This window comes from Camelus ferus, chromosome 20, assembly GCF_009834535.1.
Source record: "Camelus ferus isolate YT-003-E chromosome 20, BCGSAC_Cfer_1.0, whole genome shotgun sequence".
Taxonomy (NCBI): Eukaryota; Metazoa; Chordata; class Mammalia; order Artiodactyla; family Camelidae; genus Camelus; species Camelus ferus.
The window spans coordinates 18,760,411-18,784,835 of NC_045715.1; the positions used below are offsets into that span (position 1 = coordinate 18,760,411).

A 24,425-nucleotide genomic window follows, 5' to 3' on the forward strand; every position below is an offset into this window, starting at 1 on the left:
CTTCCTAAGCCTGGGAATGCTCTGGGGAGGCAAGGCAGAATGTAGGGAAACTGTGCCCTGCCCTCTGGCCTGGGCAGTGCCAGCAGGGAGGAGGCACTTTGCTGCATTTCTGTAGGTAAAAGGTACAGAATATGCAACAAAACTTGGGTCATATACTATTCAGATTTCATAATGTCCTCAAAAGACACTTTTTAAAAGCAACTAGGTGGCTCACAAACTTAAAATAATTAACTTCTATACCTCACATCAGTGTTTCTGCTGCTCTGTACTATATAGCACATGAGCACTATTTGCTGTTTCTTACCAGCTAAGGGCTACCAAGGTCCCTGGCAGCAGTGCATCAGACCCTTCGCTCAGTGAGTCCTACGTACAGCCTTCTCTGAAATGAATGTTATATAATATGACTGCCACACTGGTGAGGGTACAGTTGGGCCTTAATATCTCAATGGCTTTATTAAAATTAATGTAGCAACTTTTTCTTTAAAGTTTATTTTATCCACAGTTTCCATACCTACTTTGATTAAAAAAACTGATAACAGTCAACCTCAACCCATGTATGTTGTAATAGCGCCAAGATCAAATGCACAAATCAATGATATCCCTCTAGCAACTCTTAGAAAATGATAAAATGTTAGTATTCCTTACAGTGTTCCTGTGGATTGATGGTATTATTTTGGCTGTGCCTTCATGTTATGGATTCACATCTCTTTTTTGTAAGTAGAAATAGAATACTGTTCTCAAATAGGATTGCAAATAAGAGAAAAATGTGGAGTTTTTAAAAATAATAAATATAATTAAGATGCTCTAGAAATACTGAATGACCATCTCTAGAAGTTGGAATGACTCCATTAACTTAGATTTGAACACTCACTTTTGTAAGAGAATGAAGTAAGAAAAAAATCCCAAGATAACTATCAGGAAAAATTTTGGATGACACATGGGGGACACACACATACATCTAAAGACCTCAGGCATTCAAAGTCCTTGCATTACACTGTCTTCCACCCACCATCATCTGGAGTCAGAGTCCTTCCAAAACACCTTCTTCATTGCTGCCTTCACATCCTTGTTCCGCAGTGTGTATATCAGGGGGTTGATCATGGGGGAAACGACAGTGTAGAAGAGAGCTATGACCTTGCCCTGATCCTGGGAGTAGTTGTTCCTGGGCTGGGCATAAGCATAGATGGCTGTGCCATAGAACAGGGAGACCACGGTCAGGTGGGATCCACATGTCCCAAATGCTTTTCTCTGCCCTGCAGCAGACTTCATTCTTAAGATTGCCCTGGCAATCTGAACATAGGAGAACATGATTAATGCCACAGGTATGAAAAGAATGAAGACACTGAGAAAGAAGAGCTCAGACTCATTCCTAGTGGTGTCAACACAGGCAAGCTTGAGCAAAGGAGGGACCTCACAAAAGAAGTGGTCTAATTCATTTCTGCCACAAAGTGGTAAAAGGAAGATGAGCACTGTCTGCAATAAGGAGTTGGCAAAACCAACGAGCCATGAAGCAGAAGCCATCAGGGCACAGAGACGAGGGTGCATGATCACTGTGTAGTGAAGGGGCCTGCAAACAGCTGCATAGCGGTCAAATGCCATTACTGCTAACAGAATGCATTCTGTACATCCCAACCCCAGAGAGGTGAACAGCTGAACTACACACCCACCGAAGGAGATAGATTTGTCTGCTCCACTGAGATTAACCAGGAACTGGGGAACAATGCTGGTAGTGTAACACAGGTCCAGGAAGCTTAGGTTGGAAAGGAAAAAGTACATAGGGGTGTGAAGTTGTGGGTCCACATGGGACAATGCAATGATGGTTGAGTTTCCCAGCAAAGTGAAGGTGTAGAAAATCAGAAGAACCACAAAGAGGACTAGCTCCAGTTGAGGCCTGTCAGAGAAACCTAGCAGGATAAACCCGGTGAAAGAACTTCCATTTTTCTGTTCCATCCTTTGTTAGCACGTGGGTCCTGTCAAGACAAAGCATCGAACAATTTTTAAAAGGTATCTTTAAAAAGAAAGGGACAGTGGGAGAGGATGTGAATTTATCATGTTAAAAGGCAGGGCCATGGAATTTATATACTATTTGAATAAATAATGTACTTTTTTTTTTTAAATTGACATGTGTCATAACAATTTAGGCAACATTATCAAAAATAGTAATAATGACACTTAATATAGGGAAATCAAATAGTGGGCCTTGTGTCTGCATCAGTCAAACATTAAAAAGATCCCTCTCAGATTGGGTGTAATAGGATTTAAGGTGCTATGTGAATATATGTACATTTTAGAGAAAATGGGGATAGGAGAAAAAGGGAAGGGCAATCAGAAACAATGAAATATGAAAGAGACTCAGATAGGAGGAAAGGTTATTTTAAATATGAATCCCATAATTCTACACACCTAAATTTGCACATATTCCACATGCAATAGAACACTAGATAATCTCTAAAATGCATTTAGTAATAGGAATTTATGACCTAGAATGGACTTATACAAAGGACTAAATCATATTCAAAACATCACTAAGAGTGCTGCACATAAACATTTTGAGAGAATTGCCTCTCTACTCCTCTAATATATTATATTTGTCGATGCTACCTTCATCTTTTTGTATGGTAATAAAACAATTAAATACTCAGACAGAGCCTGAAAATACCACCAGTAAATTATACTGCTTAATTCTTGCCCTCAAGATGCCTCACCTTACTATACCAATTTAACAAGAACTCCAAAAATTCATCGGCTATATGTAGTCAGTTGAAGTCAGTAGTCCAAAATCCAGTGACCAGACTTACCTTTTCTTTCTGTTGATGTTATTTTCACATATTACCAACAACAAGACTGCGTGGTACCTTAAAGGAGGTGGATTATTCACTATCAACAAAAACCACTAGGTATAATAAATAAGATACACGGATGTAATATACAGTGTATGGAAGACAGCCAATATTTTATAATAACTTTTTATATGAGTATAATCTCTAAATATATAAAATTACTATGTTGTATACCTGAAGTTATTATAATAACTCAATTTACCTCAATTAAAAAAAACTCTTACATGAGATGAAGTTGTACAATCCATTTACTGCTTTACAGAATAACGTGTAAATTAACAAAAAAGAACGCTGAATATGATTGCAGGTTGAAAAGTAAACTACCAAGCAAAGTTACTTTGCCAACTAAAACAGAATAAAGAAAGTAGTTGTCTCTGTACAATTATTTCCTACCCACATAGAGAGCACACTGGGACATAATGAGGACACTAATGCCATATTTTCTCTTCTTATTTTAATTTTTTTCTTTTATATTCATGAAGATTATTACTGTTTGTAACACTGGATATGGGAAATGTCTAGGTACAAGATGCATTATCCCACTGATTCTCAAGAGTACATTCTGCTGGCCTGGGTCACACTGCTCCCTTTCTACTTTTCTACTCAGCATCCATTTAACATAAAGTTGTCTACACAACCACCAAAGGCAATCTGCCAAAACAACAAATATTTTTGGCTCAAGTTAATGAGAAATTTCCATTTCTTTCCCACCACATTTAAAGAATTGTGTAATTTCCCTGGAAGTCATCATCTATGTCATCAATCATAAGCATCAGTTGACTAACTGTAGTAAGAAATATTGATCCATATCAGACAACTACATAAATAATAATGACTGGAAATATTAGACACATTCATCCTAGCATCAAGAACAAAGAATGGTGTCCTAGAGAACCAGCATGATATGACAGTGACATAGGAAGTCCTGTTATAATTATATACACATATATATAAATTAATACTTGGATACAAAAACAAATATTGAAAAAAGCTAAGTGAGTGTATGTAGAAAAAATTTTAAACAGCTAATATTTTTAAAATAGATTTTATAAAACAAAGATGACATTCTGTATAACAATTATCAAAAAATAATGTCATGGAAAATGACATCTCACAAAAACACAATGCTACTATATTGATCAACAGAATGGGCATCAAATGAAAGAGGTTAAATGCTTAGTACTGACACATATCAGGTGGTAGAAGTGAATAGTTTACAATTACAATAATTGTATGATATTCACATATAATTAAAATTTTAGTGGAAAAATAAGTATTTTAATAAAATTAATCAATATGTATACCATACATTTTTAACACAGGTGATCTCAACATAATGTCTGTTTTTGAGATATTTCAAATATACAACATTCACTGATATTTTTTACATACCAATTCTGCTCTATCCAGTTCCTCAATGAATCCTGAAAAAGTGCTGGCACTTATATTTGGGAAGTTTCTGTAGGAATTTCAGTTCCTTTTGCCAGCTGACATATACACAAACCAACTTAGCGTTTTGTTTCAAGAATAACTGCAATGGAAAAATAGTCTAATTTGCCAATTCCTAAAGCAACACAGAGACTAAGTTCCATTCTGCTCACCTTTATTCATCTTATCCGTGGGTCCTAAGCACTTTCCCTACCTCATTTCCAAGTTACTATCTCTAATATGGTACTGGGGATTAGAACTTGGAAATGTAGAATCAGAAAGCAGCTTGTGTGGAGTGAGTGCAAGCATTGCTTATTCTGAAACTTCCCTTAAGCAAGAAGATGCTTTCTCATGATGACCTCAGATATCTCCAAATGATATTGAAGATCTGCATTCTGTGCAGGTTGTAAGATGAACAAAGGCAATTCCAAAGTCTCAGTATAAATCTCCTGAATACAATGACCTGGCCCTATGACACAGAGATCCCTGTGGGCAACAGGACAAGGTGGTATGAAACTGCTCTGTGATTGGGCTGGCACACAGAAACAATCAGCCCTGACTGAATTTCTGGAGAATGTTTGTCCTCTACTGTTAATTAGCTGATATCACCAAGCTGTCCAGAGATTCCAGTCCTCAGGGGAAAAGAATCTCAAGAAGAATACCAGAGGATACCTAATCTCCTCTTTGTTGTGATTCCATGTATTTGACAGAGGACAGAATATTCCCTAGAATTCACAGTCACCTTAGCTCTCATCTTTGAATGACTTAGATGTTTACCAACCACCTAAGATTTTTTTCTCACACTTGGAAAAACAATTTTTACATATAAATATATAACAAATAAATAAGAATTCATTCAGCTACTTCATTTTAAATGTAAATATGCAAATGATTTTCAGTCACTGTAATTCATAACCAACTTCTACAGGATCATACAGCTAATAATTGGGCACATTCTAGTCTTTAAGGTGAATATAATGGGCGGCAACCACTACATTTACTACCAAACATCTACTGTGGCTAAGGAAAAAAAATCAAGTACTATATACATTGTTCAGTGTATACCCAAAAGTTTTAATTATTTTCTCAAACAATGAAAGGAGAAACTATTAATTTTTAACAAAACTCACATGGTTTGTTTAAATTCAACTAGTCTTTGCATTTAAGTTTCACATGATTTTGGCTTACCAAGATAGTTACCATGAACTATATAAATTGCTAATGAAAAATGGAAGGAAGTCGATGGGTATTATATTTGTAGAAGTCAACTTTGAAAATCAGTTAATTACTTGTAAGCATATATCTTTAATTGACAATATAGGCAACAGCGTTGGAAAGCTTTGGCACTAAACAGCAAATGCAGCCTCAAAAAAAAAAAACAAAAGCCCCTTTTTCCAGGTGGGACCACATTTTGTTTCACAGAAAGAGGTGATTGCTAGTTAGCAGTATAAGCTAGCTCAGAGAAAGTCATTTAGCTTTGAAGCATCTTTTATTTCATATGTCATTAGTCAGACAAGCAGAGAAAGCTTCTGTGATTCATTTATATTCTATAGACAACTCTTCCCCATATATCCATGAATTCCAGGTTTATTTGTAATATTCAGCCTAGAGACATATCTCTTGAAAACATTCTTAGATTAGAATATTCTGTTATCTCCCTACTAGTTAAATCCCATCATAATATTTATAAGGAGGTTTAGTAAAGACAAACGCTGCTTACGTTGTCCAGAGGAGGCACAGAATCCAGACCGCTATTAATGTTTTTCTTTCCAGTTCACCCTTTGGATAGTAACTTGGCTGTTATCTAGTAATGCTGCCTGCAATTTTCACATTCCTACCTACAGTGTCCTTCACTAAAGTAGTTCTTGGTCATGTGCCCCAAGAGACATGTACAAGAATGCTCATATCAGCATTGTTTGTATTAATCAAAACCTGAAAACAATCCAAATGCCCATCCACACTAAAATTGGTAAACTGTGAACTATTCATACAACAGAAGACTGAACATCAACAAATATAGAGAAAATGCAGCTAAACACATCAAAACACTCTTTCTCAAAAAATGTTTAGCAAAAGACGCAACTCACAAAATAAGCAATCTCTCTACATATAGTTCTAAAACGGGTAAAACAAACTGCTATTTATGAATGCAAACAGGCGTGGTAAAACCGTGGTTATAGGCAAAAATCATAACCAACACGAAAAACAACATGAAAAAGCTGAGTATAACAAAGTTAAGATCACAGGGGAGAAAAGGGGACGCGATTAGGTAGAGGCTGTCAGAGGCAGTGTCTAGGTTTGAGTTAAGGAGGGAGATATCATGACTATTCACTTTTTAATTGCTCTTTAAATTGAATATGTTTATACAAAGAGACAGAGAAGTCAGACCGAGAGAGGGACAGAGAGACAGAAAGAGAGAGGCAGACTGACAGACAGAAAGACAGACAGGGACAGAGACAGAGGCACAGAGAGACAGCCACAGGACATAAGGAACACACATAGGACAGTTACACCCACATTACGGCCATGTTATAGGACAGCATAATAGGACAGGAACACCTCTCCACCAGGTTCCAGGACCCCATCCTCTCTGAACAGCTAGAATAGTGAGGACACACTTTTATTTGAAATGTCTAAATTGCTATTATTCAGTAAATTAATGCACAGGCTACTTCTGGTCTGTGAGTTATTTTCAGCTGTCTGATTCTCTTCCTTAATACTAGTCCTCTATCTGAGATAAGTAGGAGTAAACGTGCAAACTTCCTAAGAAATGCAACCATCCCTGTATAGCTACCGTGCTTTTGGAAATCTGTAGGTACCACTGATAAATGGATAAAGAGCCCAAATGGGGAATGTGGAAAAGAAAGGGCTCAGAAAAACAGAGAATTATCCAGAAGACAAATCTAGAAGGAGAAATAACAGGAACTGAGAGAGACTTTAGATATATACTGAGACTTGAGTTAAATGGAGAACAAAGACATACACTGAAAGTGAAACAGAAGGAAAATGATACGGAAAACACTAAAATGATGGGAAAAGGGATTCTCAAAAATCAAAAACCTCAGAATGCATTGAAGTAATTACAAGAGAGATACAATATAGTGCCAGACTACAAAGCAAGCATGTTGTTTACTCTATATTGAAAAATAATTCACTTCTTCAAGGGATTTTCACATACATGGTCATCTTACCCAAAAGATGGGACATATGGAATATACACATTTATAGTTCCACCAAAAGTCAAGCAACAAATCTGCTCACTTTCTATTCCATGTAACAGCCAGTCACTTACCCCTCTCCTGTGCAAGATGTGACTCTGTAGGTTCCAATGTAAGCAGAGTTTCCATGGACTGGAGATGGACACTCCATTATCTTGTAAGGTTCTTGAAAAAGTCTCCCAATCTATTTCATCTTTGTGGGCATTTTCTGGAACCTAAAGAAAATCAGGTATAGTCAGTCTTGTAGGGAAATGACTGGGAGCACTATAACCCCAAAACATGTGGAAAGAGCCCAGAGATCACAAGCTACATTTTCATCACCCACTCCCTCCCACTCCTGAAGTAGGCACTTGAATATACATGCACCCACCCATTTGCATAAAAAGCTTCCAGAACTTGGTTTACTGTATCTTATTTCATTATTTCACCAAGGAATGATTAGTATTCCAGTTGATGTATATATATAGGAAAACAAAAAATAATATCAATTTCTTTTTGAACAGAAATGAAAATTCATTTTACTTTACTCATTTTGACACTAAATCTTTCATTCTTAACTAGTTAAACTATGTAAATTAATGACAGCTTAAATTTGACAATTATAAACACAAAGCTCACAATCACACTGAGGAAAACGTTGAATGTACAGCAAGTTGACTAAAACACTGAGAAAAGTTGATTCCCACCTTTTATAACCATTAGTCTCCACCTAGTGAGAGTGAGAGCTTATTAGAAGGAATGTTTTAAAGAGCTATTTCATAGTTCTTCTTTATAGAAAGAGCATAACTTTGGACTCTGAATATTTAGCTTCACTCTTAGCCCCATCACTTAGAAGCTGTGTCAGTTCAAGTAAGATTTTAATCTTCTTGTAATATCTAAAACAGCCAAACTCATAGAAACAGAATAGAATGTAGGTTGACAGGGGCTGGGAGGTGAGAAAATGGGAGATTTTCATCAAAGAGTACAAAATTCTAGCTATGAATTGTTTAAGTTCTGGGGATGTAATTTTTAAAAATGAATTGTTTTTTAAATATAAATAAAAATTTCTATTCAACAGTTTGAATTGTGAAGTGCTTTAGTTAAATTGTATTTAATTTTTGATAGTTGGTATTCTGTACCTGTTTCAATTTATTTTGTTAACAACCCATCTTCTGTTGGTGTTTGAGTTAGAGCTCCCTCTTCAGATATCTTTGCCATCTTCAATTCCTCTGTCTCCTCTTCTTTCTACCCTCTTCCCTTGTTATATCTCAACTCCTTTCAACATGATTGTTCCTTGCATTTCACTTACCTTGTCACCGAGTCCACCATGAAGAGAATGGTTTCTATGAATTTCCAAACAACATACTTCATATGTATAGGCAAATATTTACAAAACATTGTGCATGTATGCATAAATCTATGTGTTTGTATGGATAACAAGCCAATCTTCTATAATGAATACCATATAGTATTCTTTCTCTCCTAGTCACTTTACACCTCAGCCCTACAGAAATATTAAGTACACAGTGAACCTAAAAGTTTTTAAAATGTTGAGGCATTTTAGACTTACTAAGTTGCTGAGGTTTCCAAGAACATTTATTTTTCAAAAATCAAAGTGAGTGTTTTCATTTGAATCCCTTCTGAGCTCCAATATCTGCTCTGAACTTTTGTCCAGACATCCCCACTTCATACCATCAAAGATTATAAGAGAAATACAAATACTGTCCCTTGAGAAACTGTAGGCCAAGTGGAAAAATCTCTGTTCTCTTACATGCATTAAGAGTATCCTTTATAAGTGAGAAAACATGGTGGCATTTATAATAACCAAGATAATGAATTTATTAGGAAGCTGGAGGATGCAGATGATCATCTTATATAATTTCTATATATCAAAAATGCTATTCAAATTTCCTACTTGCTATTTTGTTTGTTAGTATTATAACTATGATCTTTATCATACTATATTTTCCAAAAGACTGTCCTTTCAATGTGTTAAAATTATTGATTTTGAAAAATAATTCCATAATCCATAAGCTTCGTAAATAACTTCTTTGGGGGGAAACATTTATAGCTCTAATTTTTAAATTATATAACCATATTTGATGCAAATACAAATATGTTGTTCCTTCATTTCCAAGAAACTCTTACTTTTTTAAGTTCTTGGTTTTTTTCCTGTTTAATTTTACTGGCTAACACAACCAGAACAACGTTAATTAATGCAGAAAATAACCACAACATTTTCATGTTCCCAACATATACGTGTTTGCTTCTACTAAGACTGACATGTTTACTTTTTAAATTGACATTTTAAGCTAGGGAATGTTCCTATATATGGGAACAACATGTATGTGCTTGTTTATAACATATGCATGTTTTTTCTATTTATGTAAGCAGGGAGTCATTTAAATTAGACAAATAACCACAGGATCAATAGTAACTAGATCAAAAAAAAGTAAGTGCTGATTGATCATCTTCAATGGGGAAACAAATAGAAAAGAGGTCCAAGAGCTGACTAATCCAAGGAGCCACATCAAGTGGCTAAACAGAATTGGGCTTTAATATTTCCAAAGTGGTGAATTTAAAAAAATGCCCTGAAGAAGAACATTAATTGCTCAGATTTGACTTCCTCTTTCTTGAGAGGAGAATCCTTTTTGTGTACCAACTACGAAGAAGCATTAATAAAGCACATGTATGTTGTCCATAATTCTCACAAATCACAGTGGTATATAAAAATGACAAGTCAATGAGTTAAATAATATTGACCAAGAAAGCAAAATTAGAAAATAATTCAGATAGACATTCTAGATTTCAAGGGTGAAAAAACTAGTAAAAGGAACAAACTTAAAAGTCAGGTAATGTGACTCTAGACAGTACTCATAGCATTAGTAGTAGCCTGGCTTTAAAAGCCATACCACATCTATTTTCTAAACAAGAACAGTTCCAATCTTTTTTTAACTGAGTCTGATTTCTTTTAATCCTGCAGAAAACATATGTAGCTACCAAGCACCTCTCACTCCAAAAAGGAGAGAATCTTGAGGAGCTTCTTTAATCACTATAATTTTACTTTGTGAAATAATTGTTAAATTCTTGATGTCCTCAATTATGTTTTACATATCATCTTTTGCTAATTCTGTAAATGTGAAAACAATGCAATTATGATGCATTTCAAATGGCTTTAAACTGAGATCTCCAATTGATATCCAATAATTATAAATTGTCCCCATTTAAAAATTATGCAGTATATATGTATCACAACTAGACAAACTGTATAGATTAGTCTCTATTATTGTAATTTTAATATTTACTTTTTATTGATTTAAATCTTAAAGTTTCCAATCTTGAGACTTCTTAGGATAAATCTTAATAAAATACTAGAGTATTGCTTTGAAAACCTGTCAAGAAAATTGTAATTTTCCTTCAATATATAGCATTTCTACCATCACATTAAAATTCATGGTAAATGTTAATGTAGAATCAGATAAGCAAAGAGAAGATAAAAATCAAATCTGTATATATTCAATGCCCAACAATAGTGATATTTTTCTTTATTAACATCTCTCTAACACTTTTATTTAATCTTATAGACAATGGTAGCCAAAACTATTTTTAAGAACGAAGGAATGTGATAATGCAGTTTATGAAAAAGAATTCAGATAACACTACGAAATCTGACAGTTGGTTTGGTTGGTAGATATCGTATGAGATTAATTACATGATTCATGCAAGGGTAAAATGATCTTAGCTATTATAGTAATAACAAGTGGAAAATGTGTGAATGTAGTCTAAGTACATGCCAGAGACAATCAATAAAGCTTAGATTCAATGTTGGGGCCAAAAGGAAGGATCAAGTATAATTCAAGGGGTTCTCACTGAGCTTACTAAGTGTTTGGTATTGACATTCTGAAAATCTGACATGCAAACAAGAGCTGTTTTCAGAAGATGAAAGTTAGATTGTAAAAATCACTAAAATTTTAGAGTTCATAAATAATCCATGTGTAAATGGGCCAGATTCCATTTGCTTTAGTCTAGAACTAAAGAGGCGGTCTAGAGTTATAATATTCAGTATCTTGCAGTAAACTATATTGAAAAAGAATATGAAAATGAATATATGTGTGTATATGTGTGACTGAAACATTATGCTGTACACCAGAAATTGACACAACATTATAAACTGACTATACTTCAATTAAAAATATATATAGACAATAAAAACTTTAGGAAAACCAGTAGTTCTGAATTTCAAATAGACAAATAATATTCAAGAAAAACTATATCTTAAAAATAAATAAAAAGAAATGAATATATAAAGTGAAATATAACTATATCTCAATTTTAGAAAAGAATTTAAGGACTAACAAAAAATTTGCAATCAATACTACTCGATTTGGGTTTTGGAAATAAAGTAGAGACAATAGGTTCACTCCTAACCAATTGGGCAGGAAAAGATTGACTATGCTGATATCACCTCTCCAGAGTCTCCCTCTTTGGTTGCTCCCTAGAGGCAGTCAAACTCTGGATACTTGAACCGAAGCTAATGAGTTACATGGGGCAGGGCACTCTTGGGGCCAATAAAAACAAACACATCCTCAAGTCTTCAGTCTCTAAACCGTGTACTTTAACTTTGGTAGCTTATAAAAATATCCCTCGATAAAAAATTAGCCCTCTGATTCACAGGCAGATTCTGTAGAATTCACAGATACCAACATCTGTTTCGTTATAGAATTAATTGTCTACTCTAATGTATACAACCACTTATGCACTGAAACATTCTATAAAATGAGTGCAGATTCTTCCTGGGAATACTGTGGGGATGACACAAGTTGTGCTAACAACAAGTTTTAAAAGAAATACTTCTACCTTTAACAGAGCCTGAGTGAGTAGCAATTTTAACTTTCCTTGCCTCTGATAACTAACCACTTCCAAGCCTGGCATATTTTAAATACATGGCTCTGTATTTGTTCTAAGGATTCTGCTCTGTCTACTTCATTCCTTCACACGTTTCTCCAATTCCAGGAACATATCTCACTTGATAATCACTGAATGTACTAGCTTTCATAGGAGACCAGCAATCATGTGGTTTCATCTTCCTGATACTAACATTCCCATCAATATACCAATCTTCTAGTTTCAGAGAATTTCAGTGGTCTTTCAAGACCATCTAGGCTCTTCCAGAAGTAATTGCATATCTTTAACCTTTGTTATTTGCTCTTGAAGAAAACGCCATATTCTTAGTCCAACACCAACTCAAGTGTCCCAAAGGCCAATGGACATTGTTCCTTTGCCCCAACATGTGGTGATGCAAACTGCAGATATGGTGTCTATGCATGAGTTTGTTACTTTACTTATACTAAGTTCTAGACTGGAAGAGGAATCTGAGCTCCAAATTAGCTGAACACCACTTCACTAGAGAAATGAAAAGATGTAAGTATTTTCCAACTGAAACCAATTCAAATGTTAGGTCTTATTAGCATGCAATCTATACTGAGGTTTTAGGTCTATGAAGTGTAACAAAGGTGTGTATGGGAAAGTAACCTTCACCAGACATTCATGCCAAGTAAGGGGAGTCAATTTTTCCCTATTACTGTAAACTTCTGCCATCTACACACATTTCAGAGTAAGACAAATAGCAACACTATCAATAATCACCTTAGCAATTTTCATGATCAAAATTTATGAACTTGGCATACGATAGAACTAATTCCTGCATCTTAGGCTTAGCTCTGCATAGCAGGCATTTATAATTAAGAATTGTTATAATTTCTCAGGCTTGGTTACATTATACTATTGCTATTCGTTGAATCGAGTCCTGCACCGATCCCCTCAAATGATAGGTTGAAATCCTAAACCAGATTCCTGTTAATGTGACCTTATTTGAAAACAAGGTCTTTGCAGATGTAATGAAGTTAAGATGAAGTTATACACACTAATGTGGTCTCTATTCCAACATGACTGATATTCTTATAAAAGGAAAGGAAGAGACCGAAAGGCAGGGACACTGCCTAAGGACACCAAGGAAGTAACTGAAGGACTGCAGCCACAAGCCAAGGAACTCCGAAAATTGCCAGCAAACCACCAGAAGCTACGAAGTTGCAACGATGTGTTCTCCCATACAGGTTTCACAGGTCCAGGAATACCTTAATTTTGGACTTCCAGTCTCAAGAACTGTGTGGCCATAAATTTCTGTTGTCTTAAACCAGCTACTTTGCGGTACTCTGTGTTATACCAGACTAGAAAAAACAATACAATACATTGAAGTTTGCATTAAATGCCCATGTCAGTTTCGTTCTACTTTTGTAGGTACAAAGAATTTTACATATTCTTATCAGAATGGATGTTTTCTTACTTCAGATCACATTCTGTGCAACACTGAGAAAAAAAAATCATGTACCATCATGTTTAAGACTGAATCATGAGTTAGTTCAGTGATCTCTGAGAAACAGCCTATTCAAAAACATTGTAAGAGACTTCAACTGGGCACCACAATGGACTAGAGAAGAAAAGCTCCTTCCCCGTGACCCTTAAATTACAAGAATAGAAGGAAGACGCCAAGGTAAGCACCAAGAACACTTGATAAAACAAATTAGAGTGACTAATGCCAGTTTTATGATTCTGGGTATTTTGAAACAAGGCCTGATCATCCGGAAGATTTAGAAATTAAGAACCGTGTTGTCACTGAAGAATGTGCAAGGACTGAGAAGAACTCAAACAAAATACAACAATAGATCTAATGGAACATAAAACCTACCAGATTTCAGTAGAGAAGGAAAACAGTTATCTCTTTTCTTTCTTATTAAAAGCTAGTAAGAACATTATCCTATTATTTGGAAGTAGAAAGGACCAGGACATAGGAATGGGAGGTCAGCCTTTAGAATCTCAAAATTTATTAGCGGAAAATTGATACTTAGAATCCAAGTATCTTGATCCCACCTATTGCATTTTAGAACTTTTTATTCCAAATTAATTGTACTCCTTGGCCCCACACTAACAACAGCCACCAAACCACCAAAACAACTACTTTAAAAATTAAGAATGAAAGGAAAAATGGAACCAAGAATCCAAGAGAAAAGGCATAACTGAGAGGTGGCAGAATATCTTCTTCCCTGGTCATGGGTTATCCTAATAAAAAAGTGATGTTTACAAATCACAGAGTTTCCATAAAACCCAGCATTTAAAAAAATTCCAAAATTAGAATTGTCAAGACTGCTTAATAACTGTTCCACAAGATTTCTTTTGTTTCCCACTTGTACATTTATAAATTACTATAATTCCCGAATTCACTTTCAATAGCCTCTTACAGTTTTTAAACTTTCTCCATATTTTCATTTATTCAACGAAATGTTTTGTGAATCTATATATACTGGACTTTTTTCTAGGCTATGGTGCTATTATGAGGTATTTCTTTTCTTTAGGTATTGGTTATTATTAAATTTGCCTCATGGTGTGTGTGTGTCTGTGTCTGTGTGTGTGCATGTGTGTATGTGTGTGAGAGAGAGGACTGATTGATTTCTAAGATGAGACCAGGCGATTTTAATAGAAAACAGAATGATTAATGTGAGGTTTGTATTTATAGGAAGTGCACATGAAAAAGAGTATTTGTTCTATCACATTAAAGAATTTTAAAAGAATTCTAAATTGAAATAAAAAGAGAAACTAATTGATGGTTTCCTGAGTTTTTACTGAAAGTGGTAAGAATGAAGACTGCTCAGGCTTAGTCCTCCTGGAACATGAAGTTTGGATACAACATGAATTCTTAAATCATTTCCTATAGGAGATTTCCAATCACTAAACATGATTTCAGGCTCCACATCAAAGGGTCCCTTGCTTTATGCATTAAATGTATTGTTTCCCTTTGGATAAAATTAATAGAAAATTTTATTACCAAAAAAATTTATTATATATGCATCTACAGAAAAAAATTCTTTTCTCTACACAAAATAGAAGCTAGATAACCAGTCCAAATAGTATAATTCTTGAGGGGAAAAAAATAGAAGGACTGGGCAGCATTATTTGCAATTATTTAGAACAATTAGATTTAACTCTTGGAGAAACTTGAGTTGTATTTGTAGTTCATACGATCATAAAGATAGTACCCCTTGCAGTTAAAAACGCATAGTGTAGAGTCACTTTGAATCCTGCCTCTATGTTTGGTAGGTACATCACTCTGATAAAATTACTGCACCTCTTTAACTCTTATTTCCTTCATCATTTTAACAGAGATCATGATGATACCAAGCCCATTGTGTTGTTGTGACACAATGGAGAGCGCGTGCTTAGGCCAGTGCCTGAAACGTGCAAGATGCTCACATATAGTAGCTATTTATCACCCTCTTTCTTGCCAACAAGAAAGTAACTGTCAAAATGCCTCAAGCTGCCAACCAAACTCTATTGACTTCAGGAAAAAAGAGGTGGATTAAACATGCAACATAAAAGTCTGCAGTCCTCTTAATTTCAACAGGTAGAGTACAATGGAAAGAGCTAATGACAGCACCTTCTCTGGATTCATTCTCCTGGGCTTCTCCAACCAGCCTCACCTGGAAACGGCTCTCTTTGTGATCATCCTGATTATCTACTGTTTGAGCTTTGTAGGCAATGGCACCATTATACTTTTGTCAATTGTGGATGCTCACCTCCATACCCCTATGTATTTCTTCCTCTCCAACCTCTCTTTTATGGATCTTTGTTTGACTACTTGCACTGTCCCTCAGACACTGGCCAACTTTAAGGGGAAGGACAAGACCATCACCTATGGTGGTTGTGTGACCCAGCTCTTCATTGCCTTGGGACTTGGGGGAGTCGAGTGTGTCCTCCTGTCTGTCATGGCCTATGACCGCTATGCAGCTGTGTGCCGCCCGCTCCACTACATGGTGAACATGCACCCTCAGCTTTGCTTGCAGCTGGTTGTAACCGCTTGGCTCCCAGGCTTTGGCAATTCTATAGTACAGACAGCATTGACCATGACTCTTCCCTTCTGCGGTAAAAACCAAGTGGACCATTTCTTCTGTGAAGTTCCAGTGATGCTGAAACTGGCCTGCACCAACACCTCCATCAACGAGGCTGAACTCTTTGCTGTCAGTGTCTTCTTCTTGGTGGTGCCCCTGTCACTCATCTTAGTATCCTACGGTCACATTACCCGTGCAGTCCTGAAAATAAAGTCCGCCCAGGGGAGGTGGAAGGCTTTTGGAACCTGTGGTTCTCACCTAATGGTAGTGATTATTTTCTTTGGGACACTCATCTCCATGTACCTCCAGCCTCCCTCCAGTTATTCCCAGGATGTGAACAAAAGCATTGCACTGTTCTATACTCTGGTGACTCCCCTGCTGAATCCCCTGATTTACACTTTGAGGAACAAGGAAGTCAAAGGGGCACTAAGGAGACTAGTGAGAAGAAACAGAGACTTGAGACAGAGCTAATGCAGGACTTGCAGGCCCAAGATCTTGTGCATTGGGAGACTTCTGAATGACTAAACACCAGTCCTAACTTAATTCAACACATCTTTATAAACCACTCGCTATGTATGAGGCACAGTTCTAGGTACTTGAGATGTATCAGTGAAACAGAGACCCCTGTCCCCATGGATTCAAACCTTCTAGTGGGGGGAATATAAGTTAAATAAGATAAGCTAAAAATGAACTATGGTATATCATGTACTCTGCAATAATACACTATGCAAATAATAATACATACAACAATATGAACGATTTTTACAAACATAATGATGAGTGAAAAGGCTAGACACAAAACAAGTCCTACTGTGTGATTCCATTTGTATAAAATTCAAAACCAGGAAAAGTGAATCCGTGGCAACAGAAGTCAGAACAGCGGTTCCCTTGGGAGTAGTAGTTCCCCAGTGGAAGGAGAAAGCGGTGACAGGCACGCTGGTGTTCTGGTCATGTTGTGATTCTTCATCTCGATGCTGCTTGTATAAGGTATACAATTTGTGAGAATTCACCACACCTTACACTTAAGGTACTTGCACTTTCTGTATGTATGCTGTACTTCAAATCATTTACTTCTAAAAAGTTTTAAATAAGCCGGAAATTAACGGAATACTTGGATACTAAATCATCAAACTCAGTTTTTCATCCCTTTTACACAAAATTTGGGTTTATATTCCAAATGATCTAAGTTTCTTGTATCCATTGAACCTAATTAATAGATTCAAAGTACTTTGATATTACTACTGTTTAGCCAACTGGAATGAACCTTATCTAACTTTCCTTTGAAAACTTCAATCAAAGATAATCTGTACAGTGAGTCTCTGGGCTCTTCTCATTCCATGTACTTAGTGGCCAGGTCTTAAGGCAAAAATCATAGTGATAATTTTCAAAGGAAAATTTTACTACTGGGTATTATACTGCTTTAAATGAACTATATTTTGAAGATGATGTTTAGTATCTGTTTGTTTGTATATCTGTGTGTATTTGCATATATGTAGTGTACAAAAAGTGTACCAAAAGATATTTTCATTCACCAGGGATTTCAAGATTTTTCAATATTTCATAGTGCATTAGTAAAAAGGCAGATATTGAAAGGAATTTATAAAACAAAGTAAAAAACAGAAATAATTATCTGGTAAACTCAATGTGCAGTTATATAAATACTTTCTTCTTAAATATTCCTGATTTAATAATGGCAAGTTTGATGGTTTGTTCATGGATTATTCTGCTAATGAAATAATAGAAGAGCAAGGATTTTTCTTTCCTTACATGAAAATTTACTAGCAAATGCTTGAGTTCCTTACTGTTCTTGCCTCTGCTTGTATTAAATAATTTTCAGTGATTTCTGATTATATTCTGAGTGTAACAGAGGAGATATGATTATTATAATAACAATTCCTTGGATCCTTCAAATCATGACACCTTCATGATTACCATACCATGTTTATGACACAAAAGTTCCATACTCTACAACCATCTAAATGTTTACTGTTTTCTTTTTCAGCAAATAAACAGTGCTTCCATTCCTAATTCACTATATTATTTCACTTAAGGTAGCCTTTTGTGACTTACACTTCCTAATAGGATGTATTAGGTTACAGCTGGGCAACGTTCCCATTGCAAGTATGGTAGGCCCTCAGTAGCCAGAGATTCAGCCAACCATGGATCCATTTGATCTGCCATTTTCTATAAGGGATTTGATCATCTGCATACTGGGGTATAGGGGTGACACAGGTGGTGGGTGCTCCTGGAACTAATTCCTTACCAAGACTGAGGGGCAAATGTATGTGAAAAAGCCAAATTAATTTTAACAACTATATTTTTAAAGCCATTAGAAAGCTGTGGAAGTGATGAGGTTCATGTAGACAAAAATTATAGAGAGGAAAGAACCCTACTGAGCTGAAGAGGGGCTACATTTTGTTTACCCCATGGAGCCATAGACAAGCCTGAGTGTGAGCTGAGGGTTGGGCTTGGCCCAGGTAGACTTTGCCAAGAAGAAAAGAAACATCGTAACAGTCATTTAAGGCTGGACTGACAAATTGAATACTTTTAAAAGACTTTAAATACACAACCAGATATTTCCAGTGTACATTTCTGTTTTCAGTGGACCACTTGGGAAGCCAGAGACCTAGAATAAAATATCCTGCAGTTCCACTGTGCTTAGGAAACAAAAACCCACTAGCGAAAGGGATGCTGTCTCTACCACACAGTTCACTTCTTTAAGGCATTTGCCAAATTTTGAGGTAGCATAGAGCTAAGCTGAAAATCTTAAACTTCCAGAGCCTTTCAAGGCTGATAAAATAAGACTTCCCAGATTTTCTATCTAAATCCCAGCAGGACCCATGTCCGAGGGAAGCAAGGAAACAAGAGGTAGGCTGAATATAAGTCTGCAAGGCAGCCTGACCAACTCATACACAGGAAAATGTAGAACTCCCCCTGGAGGAAGATACATCACCTGGATCCTCTTTGGTCCTTTTATACACTACGTATGGTATATAATTAAAAAGCAAAAGACATGAAAAGAATGAAGATCATATGAATGACAGTTGAGGGGGGAAATGACAATAGATCAAAGGAATAGAACATCTAGATAAGCAATTTCCAGCTGAAGACATTAAAATAGCTATGATTAAGACATTCAAGACAAACAGAAGAAAAGATGGGGGTGGGGATGAAAGGAAAGAGAATTTCACAAGAAAATAGCAATATAGTGAAAGAATTAAACAGACATTATAGAAATTTAAAATACAACTTCTATTACTAGAAACTCTTCAAATGCAGTCCCATAATGAGTATGAGTCTTACATGTGCCCTGGGAACACTTTCCTCATGATTAGACACACAGATCTTGAGGCCATGCTCAACAGGCAAGGGAACTGACTAGTTTTGTCATGTTTTCTGGTTTTTAATTACAGTAACAGTGAGCAGGATTTGAATTTTCCATATCTTTGAAGTAAGTATGTAGTGGGATACAGAGAAACAGAAAATTGCTTTCCAATGACATGCAGCAAAAAAAGGGAGTGGAACTTAAAAATCAATAAAGAATCCTGTTAGAAAGCAAATGTCTATACAAAAATCATGGTTTCATCGTACCAATTTAATCTGAACATGAGAGGTTTTATAGAAAAACTAGCACTGAAGACCAAGAACCTCATGCATTACTAAAGGGAAGCATCCAATTTTGAAAGTTCAGTGGTTAGGGTATAGGCATTTAAAGCTGGAGGACCTTGGATTGGAACCATGGTGCTAGCATGGAGGTTGTTGACTGTGCAGAATCTGTTATTCTCTCAGTGCCATGGTTCACTGATTTATAAACAGCAGTTGATATCACTCACTTAAAAAGAAACAAACAAAAGTTGCCACTTCTACTTATGTGTATATGTACTTATTTCAGAAAACACTGGAATTACATCATTTATAAACGTATAACTTCTAAGTGGTATGAACTAAAGTAAACATATTTTCTTCTACTATTCATCCTCAGGAAAGAGTTAAGAGACTGACCGACAAGAGATTGCATGTGGAGTGCATGCTTTGTGCATGTGTATATTGCTCTCTGTATGTGATGATATATTATAACATATTAATATATACATTATTTCAACCCAAGTACAAACCAAAATATAACAGGTTGTGGAGGAATATGAGGAGAAATATTCTTTCAGAAATACAGGAGGCTTTTTCCAAGATGGGGAATAAATCCAGAGAGAGGTTTATTTCATGCTAAAAATGACACATTCTTATGCCAAGATGTTCTCTTCACATGCATTAAAACAGAGTTCACATTCAGTGGATAGATTAATAAAGAAACTTTCCAAAGTCCAAAGTGAATCTTGCAAGACTACGTAATAATCCTCAAATGCTTGAAATACGGACTGAAAAATACTTGGTAAGCACTATTTGTGACCTGCTAACACAGAATCAGGGGTGGGCCCCTGAGAAAGGCTTTGACAACAAACCATGACATTCAATTGACCATGAGTGTCCCAATTAATCTATTCATTGGAAATGTCCAGGTACAACAACTGAAGAGCTTTACTCTCCAAAGAGGTTCTACTATCCTAGAAATGATGCCTGATCAGAAGCACTTGCAGTTTTTAAAGACCTCAGAGACTTCATTCAGTACCGACTGCTTAATATAAATCCATCAAATCGCTTGGCTGTACACCTGAAACTAAGGTTGTAAATCAACTACACTTCAATAAAAATATAAATTTTTAAATTTAATCCACTAAACAACATAAATCAATAGAATAGATTGTTTGGAAAGGAGTAAGTGTATCCAGTCCCTACAGATCACTCACGGAGAGCATCCCGTGATCCATCTGGTTCTCATTTCTGCATTTACACAGAGCCCCCTCTTCCCAGCAGATCTAGGATGTTTATATTGTACTCATAACTTAGAATTGTATGACAGTTACTTCATAATTACATAGTGTAGTAAAGCTTAGGCATATATTTTTAAACTAATAGGCAGTTTTTTTATTCTTTCAATTTTTTTCTGCTGAATCTCAGCGAGTTTCCACAAAACTTGGAGTTTCCTGGGAATCAAGGGCCATTTCCCATATTTTTATATGTCAATGAATTCAAATTTCATGAGGCCTTTGCTAGATGTTAGATACAAAGGCCTTGACCAATTGATGCCTGAAACAAACTATAAACCACTGTGAAGAGAGTAATCTAAACATAAATTACACTTTGAAAATTCACATTACAGTAAGTAAAATATGCAGAATATAAAACAGGACTTGGGTCATCTGCTATTCAGATACAATGTCCTCAAAAATCATTTTTAAAAAGGAACTACGTGGCTCATAAACTTAAAATAACCAACCTTCATACCTTACATCAGTGTGTCCCCTGCTATGTACAATATTATACATAAGTACTACCTGGTGTTATTACCAGCCAAGGGCTACCATCGCCACTTGCAACAATGCATCACAACCTTCACTCAGGGAGTCCTACGTACAGCCTTCTCCGAAATGCATATTATATAATATGACTGTCACATTGGTGAAGGTACACTTGGGCCTTAATATCTCAATGGCTTTATTAGAACTGATTTAGCAACTTTTTCTTTAAAGTTTATTTTCCCACACTTTCCATACTGACTTCTATGAAAAAAAACTGATACAGTCAACCCATGTACTTTGTAATAGCACCATGATCAAATGCATGAATGAATGATATCTCTCGAGTAACTGTTAGAAAATGATAATATGTTAGTATTCCTTACACTGTCCCAGGGAGTCATGGTATTATTTTGGCTGTGCCTTCATATTATGTACTCACATGTCTTTTTGGAAGTAGAAATAGAACAATGTTCTCAAATAGGAGTAAAAATAAGAAAAAATTGTGGAGTTTTTAAAAATAATAAATATAATTAAGATGCTCTAGAAATACTGAATGACCATCTCTGGAAGTTGGAATGACTCCATTAACTTAGATTTGAACACTCACTTTTGTAAGAGAATGAAGTAAGAAAATTCCCATGATAGCTCTCAGGAAAAGTTTTGGATGACACATGGGGGACACACACATACATCTTAAGACCTCAGGCATTCAAACTCCTTCCATTAAACTGTCTTCCACCCACCATCATCTGGAGTCAGAGTCCTTCCAAAGCACCTTCTTCATTGCTGCCTTCACATCCTTGTTCCGCAGTGTGTATATCAGGGGGTTGATCATGGGGGAAACGATGGTGTAGAAGAGAGATGTGACCTTGCCCTGATCCTGGGAGTAGTTGTTCCTGGGCTGGGCATAAGCATAGATGGCTGTGCCATAGAACAGGGAGACCACGGTCAGGTGGGATCCACATGTCCCAAATGCTTTTCTCTGCCCTGCAGCAGACTTTATTCTTAAGATTGCCCTGGCAATCTGAACATAGGAGAATATGATTAATGCCACAGGTATGAAAAGAATGATGACACTGACAAAGAAGAGCTCAGACTCATTCACAGTAGTGTCAACACAGGCAAGCTTGAGCAAAGGAGGGACCTCACAAAAGAAGTGGTCTAATTTATTTCTGCCACAAAGTGGTAAAAGGAAGATGAGCACTGTCTGCAATAAGGAGTTGGCAAAACCAACGAGCCATGAAGCAGAAGCCATCAGGGCACAGAGACGAGGGTGCATGATCACTGTGTAGTGAAGGGGCCTGCAAACAGCTGCATAGCGGTCAAATGCCATTACTGCTAACAGAATGCATTCTGTAGATCCCAACCCCAGAGAGATGAACAGCTGAACTACACACCCACCAAAGGAGATAGATTTGTCTGCTCCACTGAGATTAACCAGGAACTGGGGAACAATGCTGGTAGTGTAACACAGGTCCAGGAAGCTTAGGTTGGAAAGGAAAAAGTACATAGGGGTGTGAAGTTGTGGGTCCACATGGGACAATGCAATGATGGTTGAGTTTCCCAGCAAAGTGAAGGTGTAGAAAATCAGAAGAACCACAAAGAGGACTAGCTCCAGTTGAGGCCTGTCAGAGAAACCTAGCAGGATAAACCCGGTGAAAGAACTTCCATTTTTCTGTTCCATCCTTTGTTAGCACATGGCTCCTGTCAAGACAAAGAACTGAACAAGTTTTAAAAGGTATCTTAAAAAAGAAATGGGGGGACAGTGGGAAGGGACATGAATTTACCATGTTAAAAGGCAGGGCCATGGAATTTATGTGTAACTATTTGAGTAAATAATGTACTTATTGAAATTGACATGTGTCATAACAATTTAGGCCACATTATCAAAAATAGTAATATTGACATTAAAAATAAGAAAATCAGATAATGGACCTTGTGTCTGCATCAATCATACATATAAAAAGGTCTCTCTCAGATAGGGTGTAATAGGATTTAAGGTGCTATGTGAATATAAGTACATTTTAGAGAAAATGGGGATAGAAGAAAAAGGGAACGGCAATCAGAAACAACGAAATATGAAAGAGACACAGATAGGAGGAAAGGTTATTTTAAACACGAATCTCATAATTCTACACACCTAAATTTGCACATACTTCTCATGCAATAGAATACAAGATAATCTCTAAAATGTATTCAGTAATAGGAATTTATGACCTAGAATGGACTTATACAAAGGACTAAATCATATTCAAAACATCACTAAGAGTGCTGCACATAAACATTTTGAGAGAATTGCCTCTCTACTCCTCTAATATATTATATTTGTTGATGCTACCTTCGTCTTTTTGTTTGGTGATAAAACAATTAAATACTCAGACAGAGCCTGAAAATACCACCAGTAAATTACAGTGCTTAATTCTTGCCCTCAAGATGCCTCACCTTACTATGCTAATTTAACAAGAACACCAAAAATTCATTGGCTATACGTAGTCAGTTGAAGTCAGTAGTCCAAAATCCAGTGACCAGCACTTACCTTTTCTTTCTGTTGATGTTATTTTCACATATTACCAACAACAAGACTCGTGGTACCTTAAAGGAGGTGGATTATTCACTATCAACAAAAACCACTAGGTATAAAATAAGTAAGATACACAGAAGTAATGT

The 24,425-nt window shown here is 36.1% G+C and overlaps 4 protein-coding genes across 5 annotated transcripts in view; 1 reads left to right on the forward strand and 3 right to left on the reverse strand.

Annotated features, from left to right (window-relative positions):
- LOC102522884 (olfactory receptor 2B2) overlaps positions 1–7,684 on the reverse strand; it is a 74,074-nt gene extending 66,390 nt beyond the window's left edge. The window contains exon 1 of one of the 2 annotated variants that reach the window (XM_032463387.1): positions 7,561–7,684. The gene's annotated coding sequence lies outside the window, so the exon portion shown is untranslated. The remainder of the gene's footprint in view (positions 1–7,560) is intronic. The other variant, XM_032463386.1, reaches the window with a different exon arrangement.
- Positions 899–7,583, reverse strand: LOC102503472 (putative olfactory receptor 2B8). The gene is made up of 2 exons (XM_032463392.1): positions 7,561–7,583; positions 899–1,970 (listed from the first exon to the last, which is right to left on the reverse strand). Exon 2 carries the CDS (start codon positions 1,948–1,950, stop codon positions 1,012–1,014), a length of 939 nt encoding a protein of 312 aa, XP_032319283.1. The 5' UTR covers positions 1,951–1,970; positions 7,561–7,583; the 3' UTR covers positions 899–1,011.
- An 8,246-nt stretch (positions 7,685–15,930) lies between the features above and the next one.
- Positions 15,931–16,912, forward strand: LOC102519686 (putative olfactory receptor 2B8). The gene has a single exon (XM_032463385.1). It carries the CDS (start codon positions 15,931–15,933, stop codon positions 16,873–16,875), a length of 945 nt encoding a protein of 314 aa, XP_032319276.1. The 3' UTR covers positions 16,876–16,912.
- Positions 16,913–22,301: 5,389 nt separating this feature from the next.
- On the reverse strand, positions 22,302–23,883 carry LOC102514272 (putative olfactory receptor 2B8). The gene has a single exon (XM_014565444.2). The coding sequence runs from the start codon at positions 23,440–23,442 to the stop codon at positions 22,504–22,506; it is 939 nt and encodes a 312-aa protein (XP_014420930.2). The 5' UTR covers positions 23,443–23,883; the 3' UTR covers positions 22,302–22,503.
- Between the last annotated feature and the right edge of the window lie 542 nt (positions 23,884–24,425).

What these genes read in the sequence shown, in the direction of transcription:
- LOC102503472 (XM_032463392.1), bottom strand. Translation starts at nt 1,950, where the DNA reads ATGGAACAGAAAAATGGAAGTTCTTTCACCGGGTTTATCCTGCTAGGT.
- LOC102519686 (XM_032463385.1), top strand. Translation starts at nt 15,931, where the DNA reads ATGGAAAGAGCTAATGACAGCACCTTCTCTGGATTCATTCTCCTGGGC.
- LOC102514272 (XM_014565444.2), bottom strand. Translation starts at nt 23,442, where the DNA reads ATGGAACAGAAAAATGGAAGTTCTTTCACCGGGTTTATCCTGCTAGGT.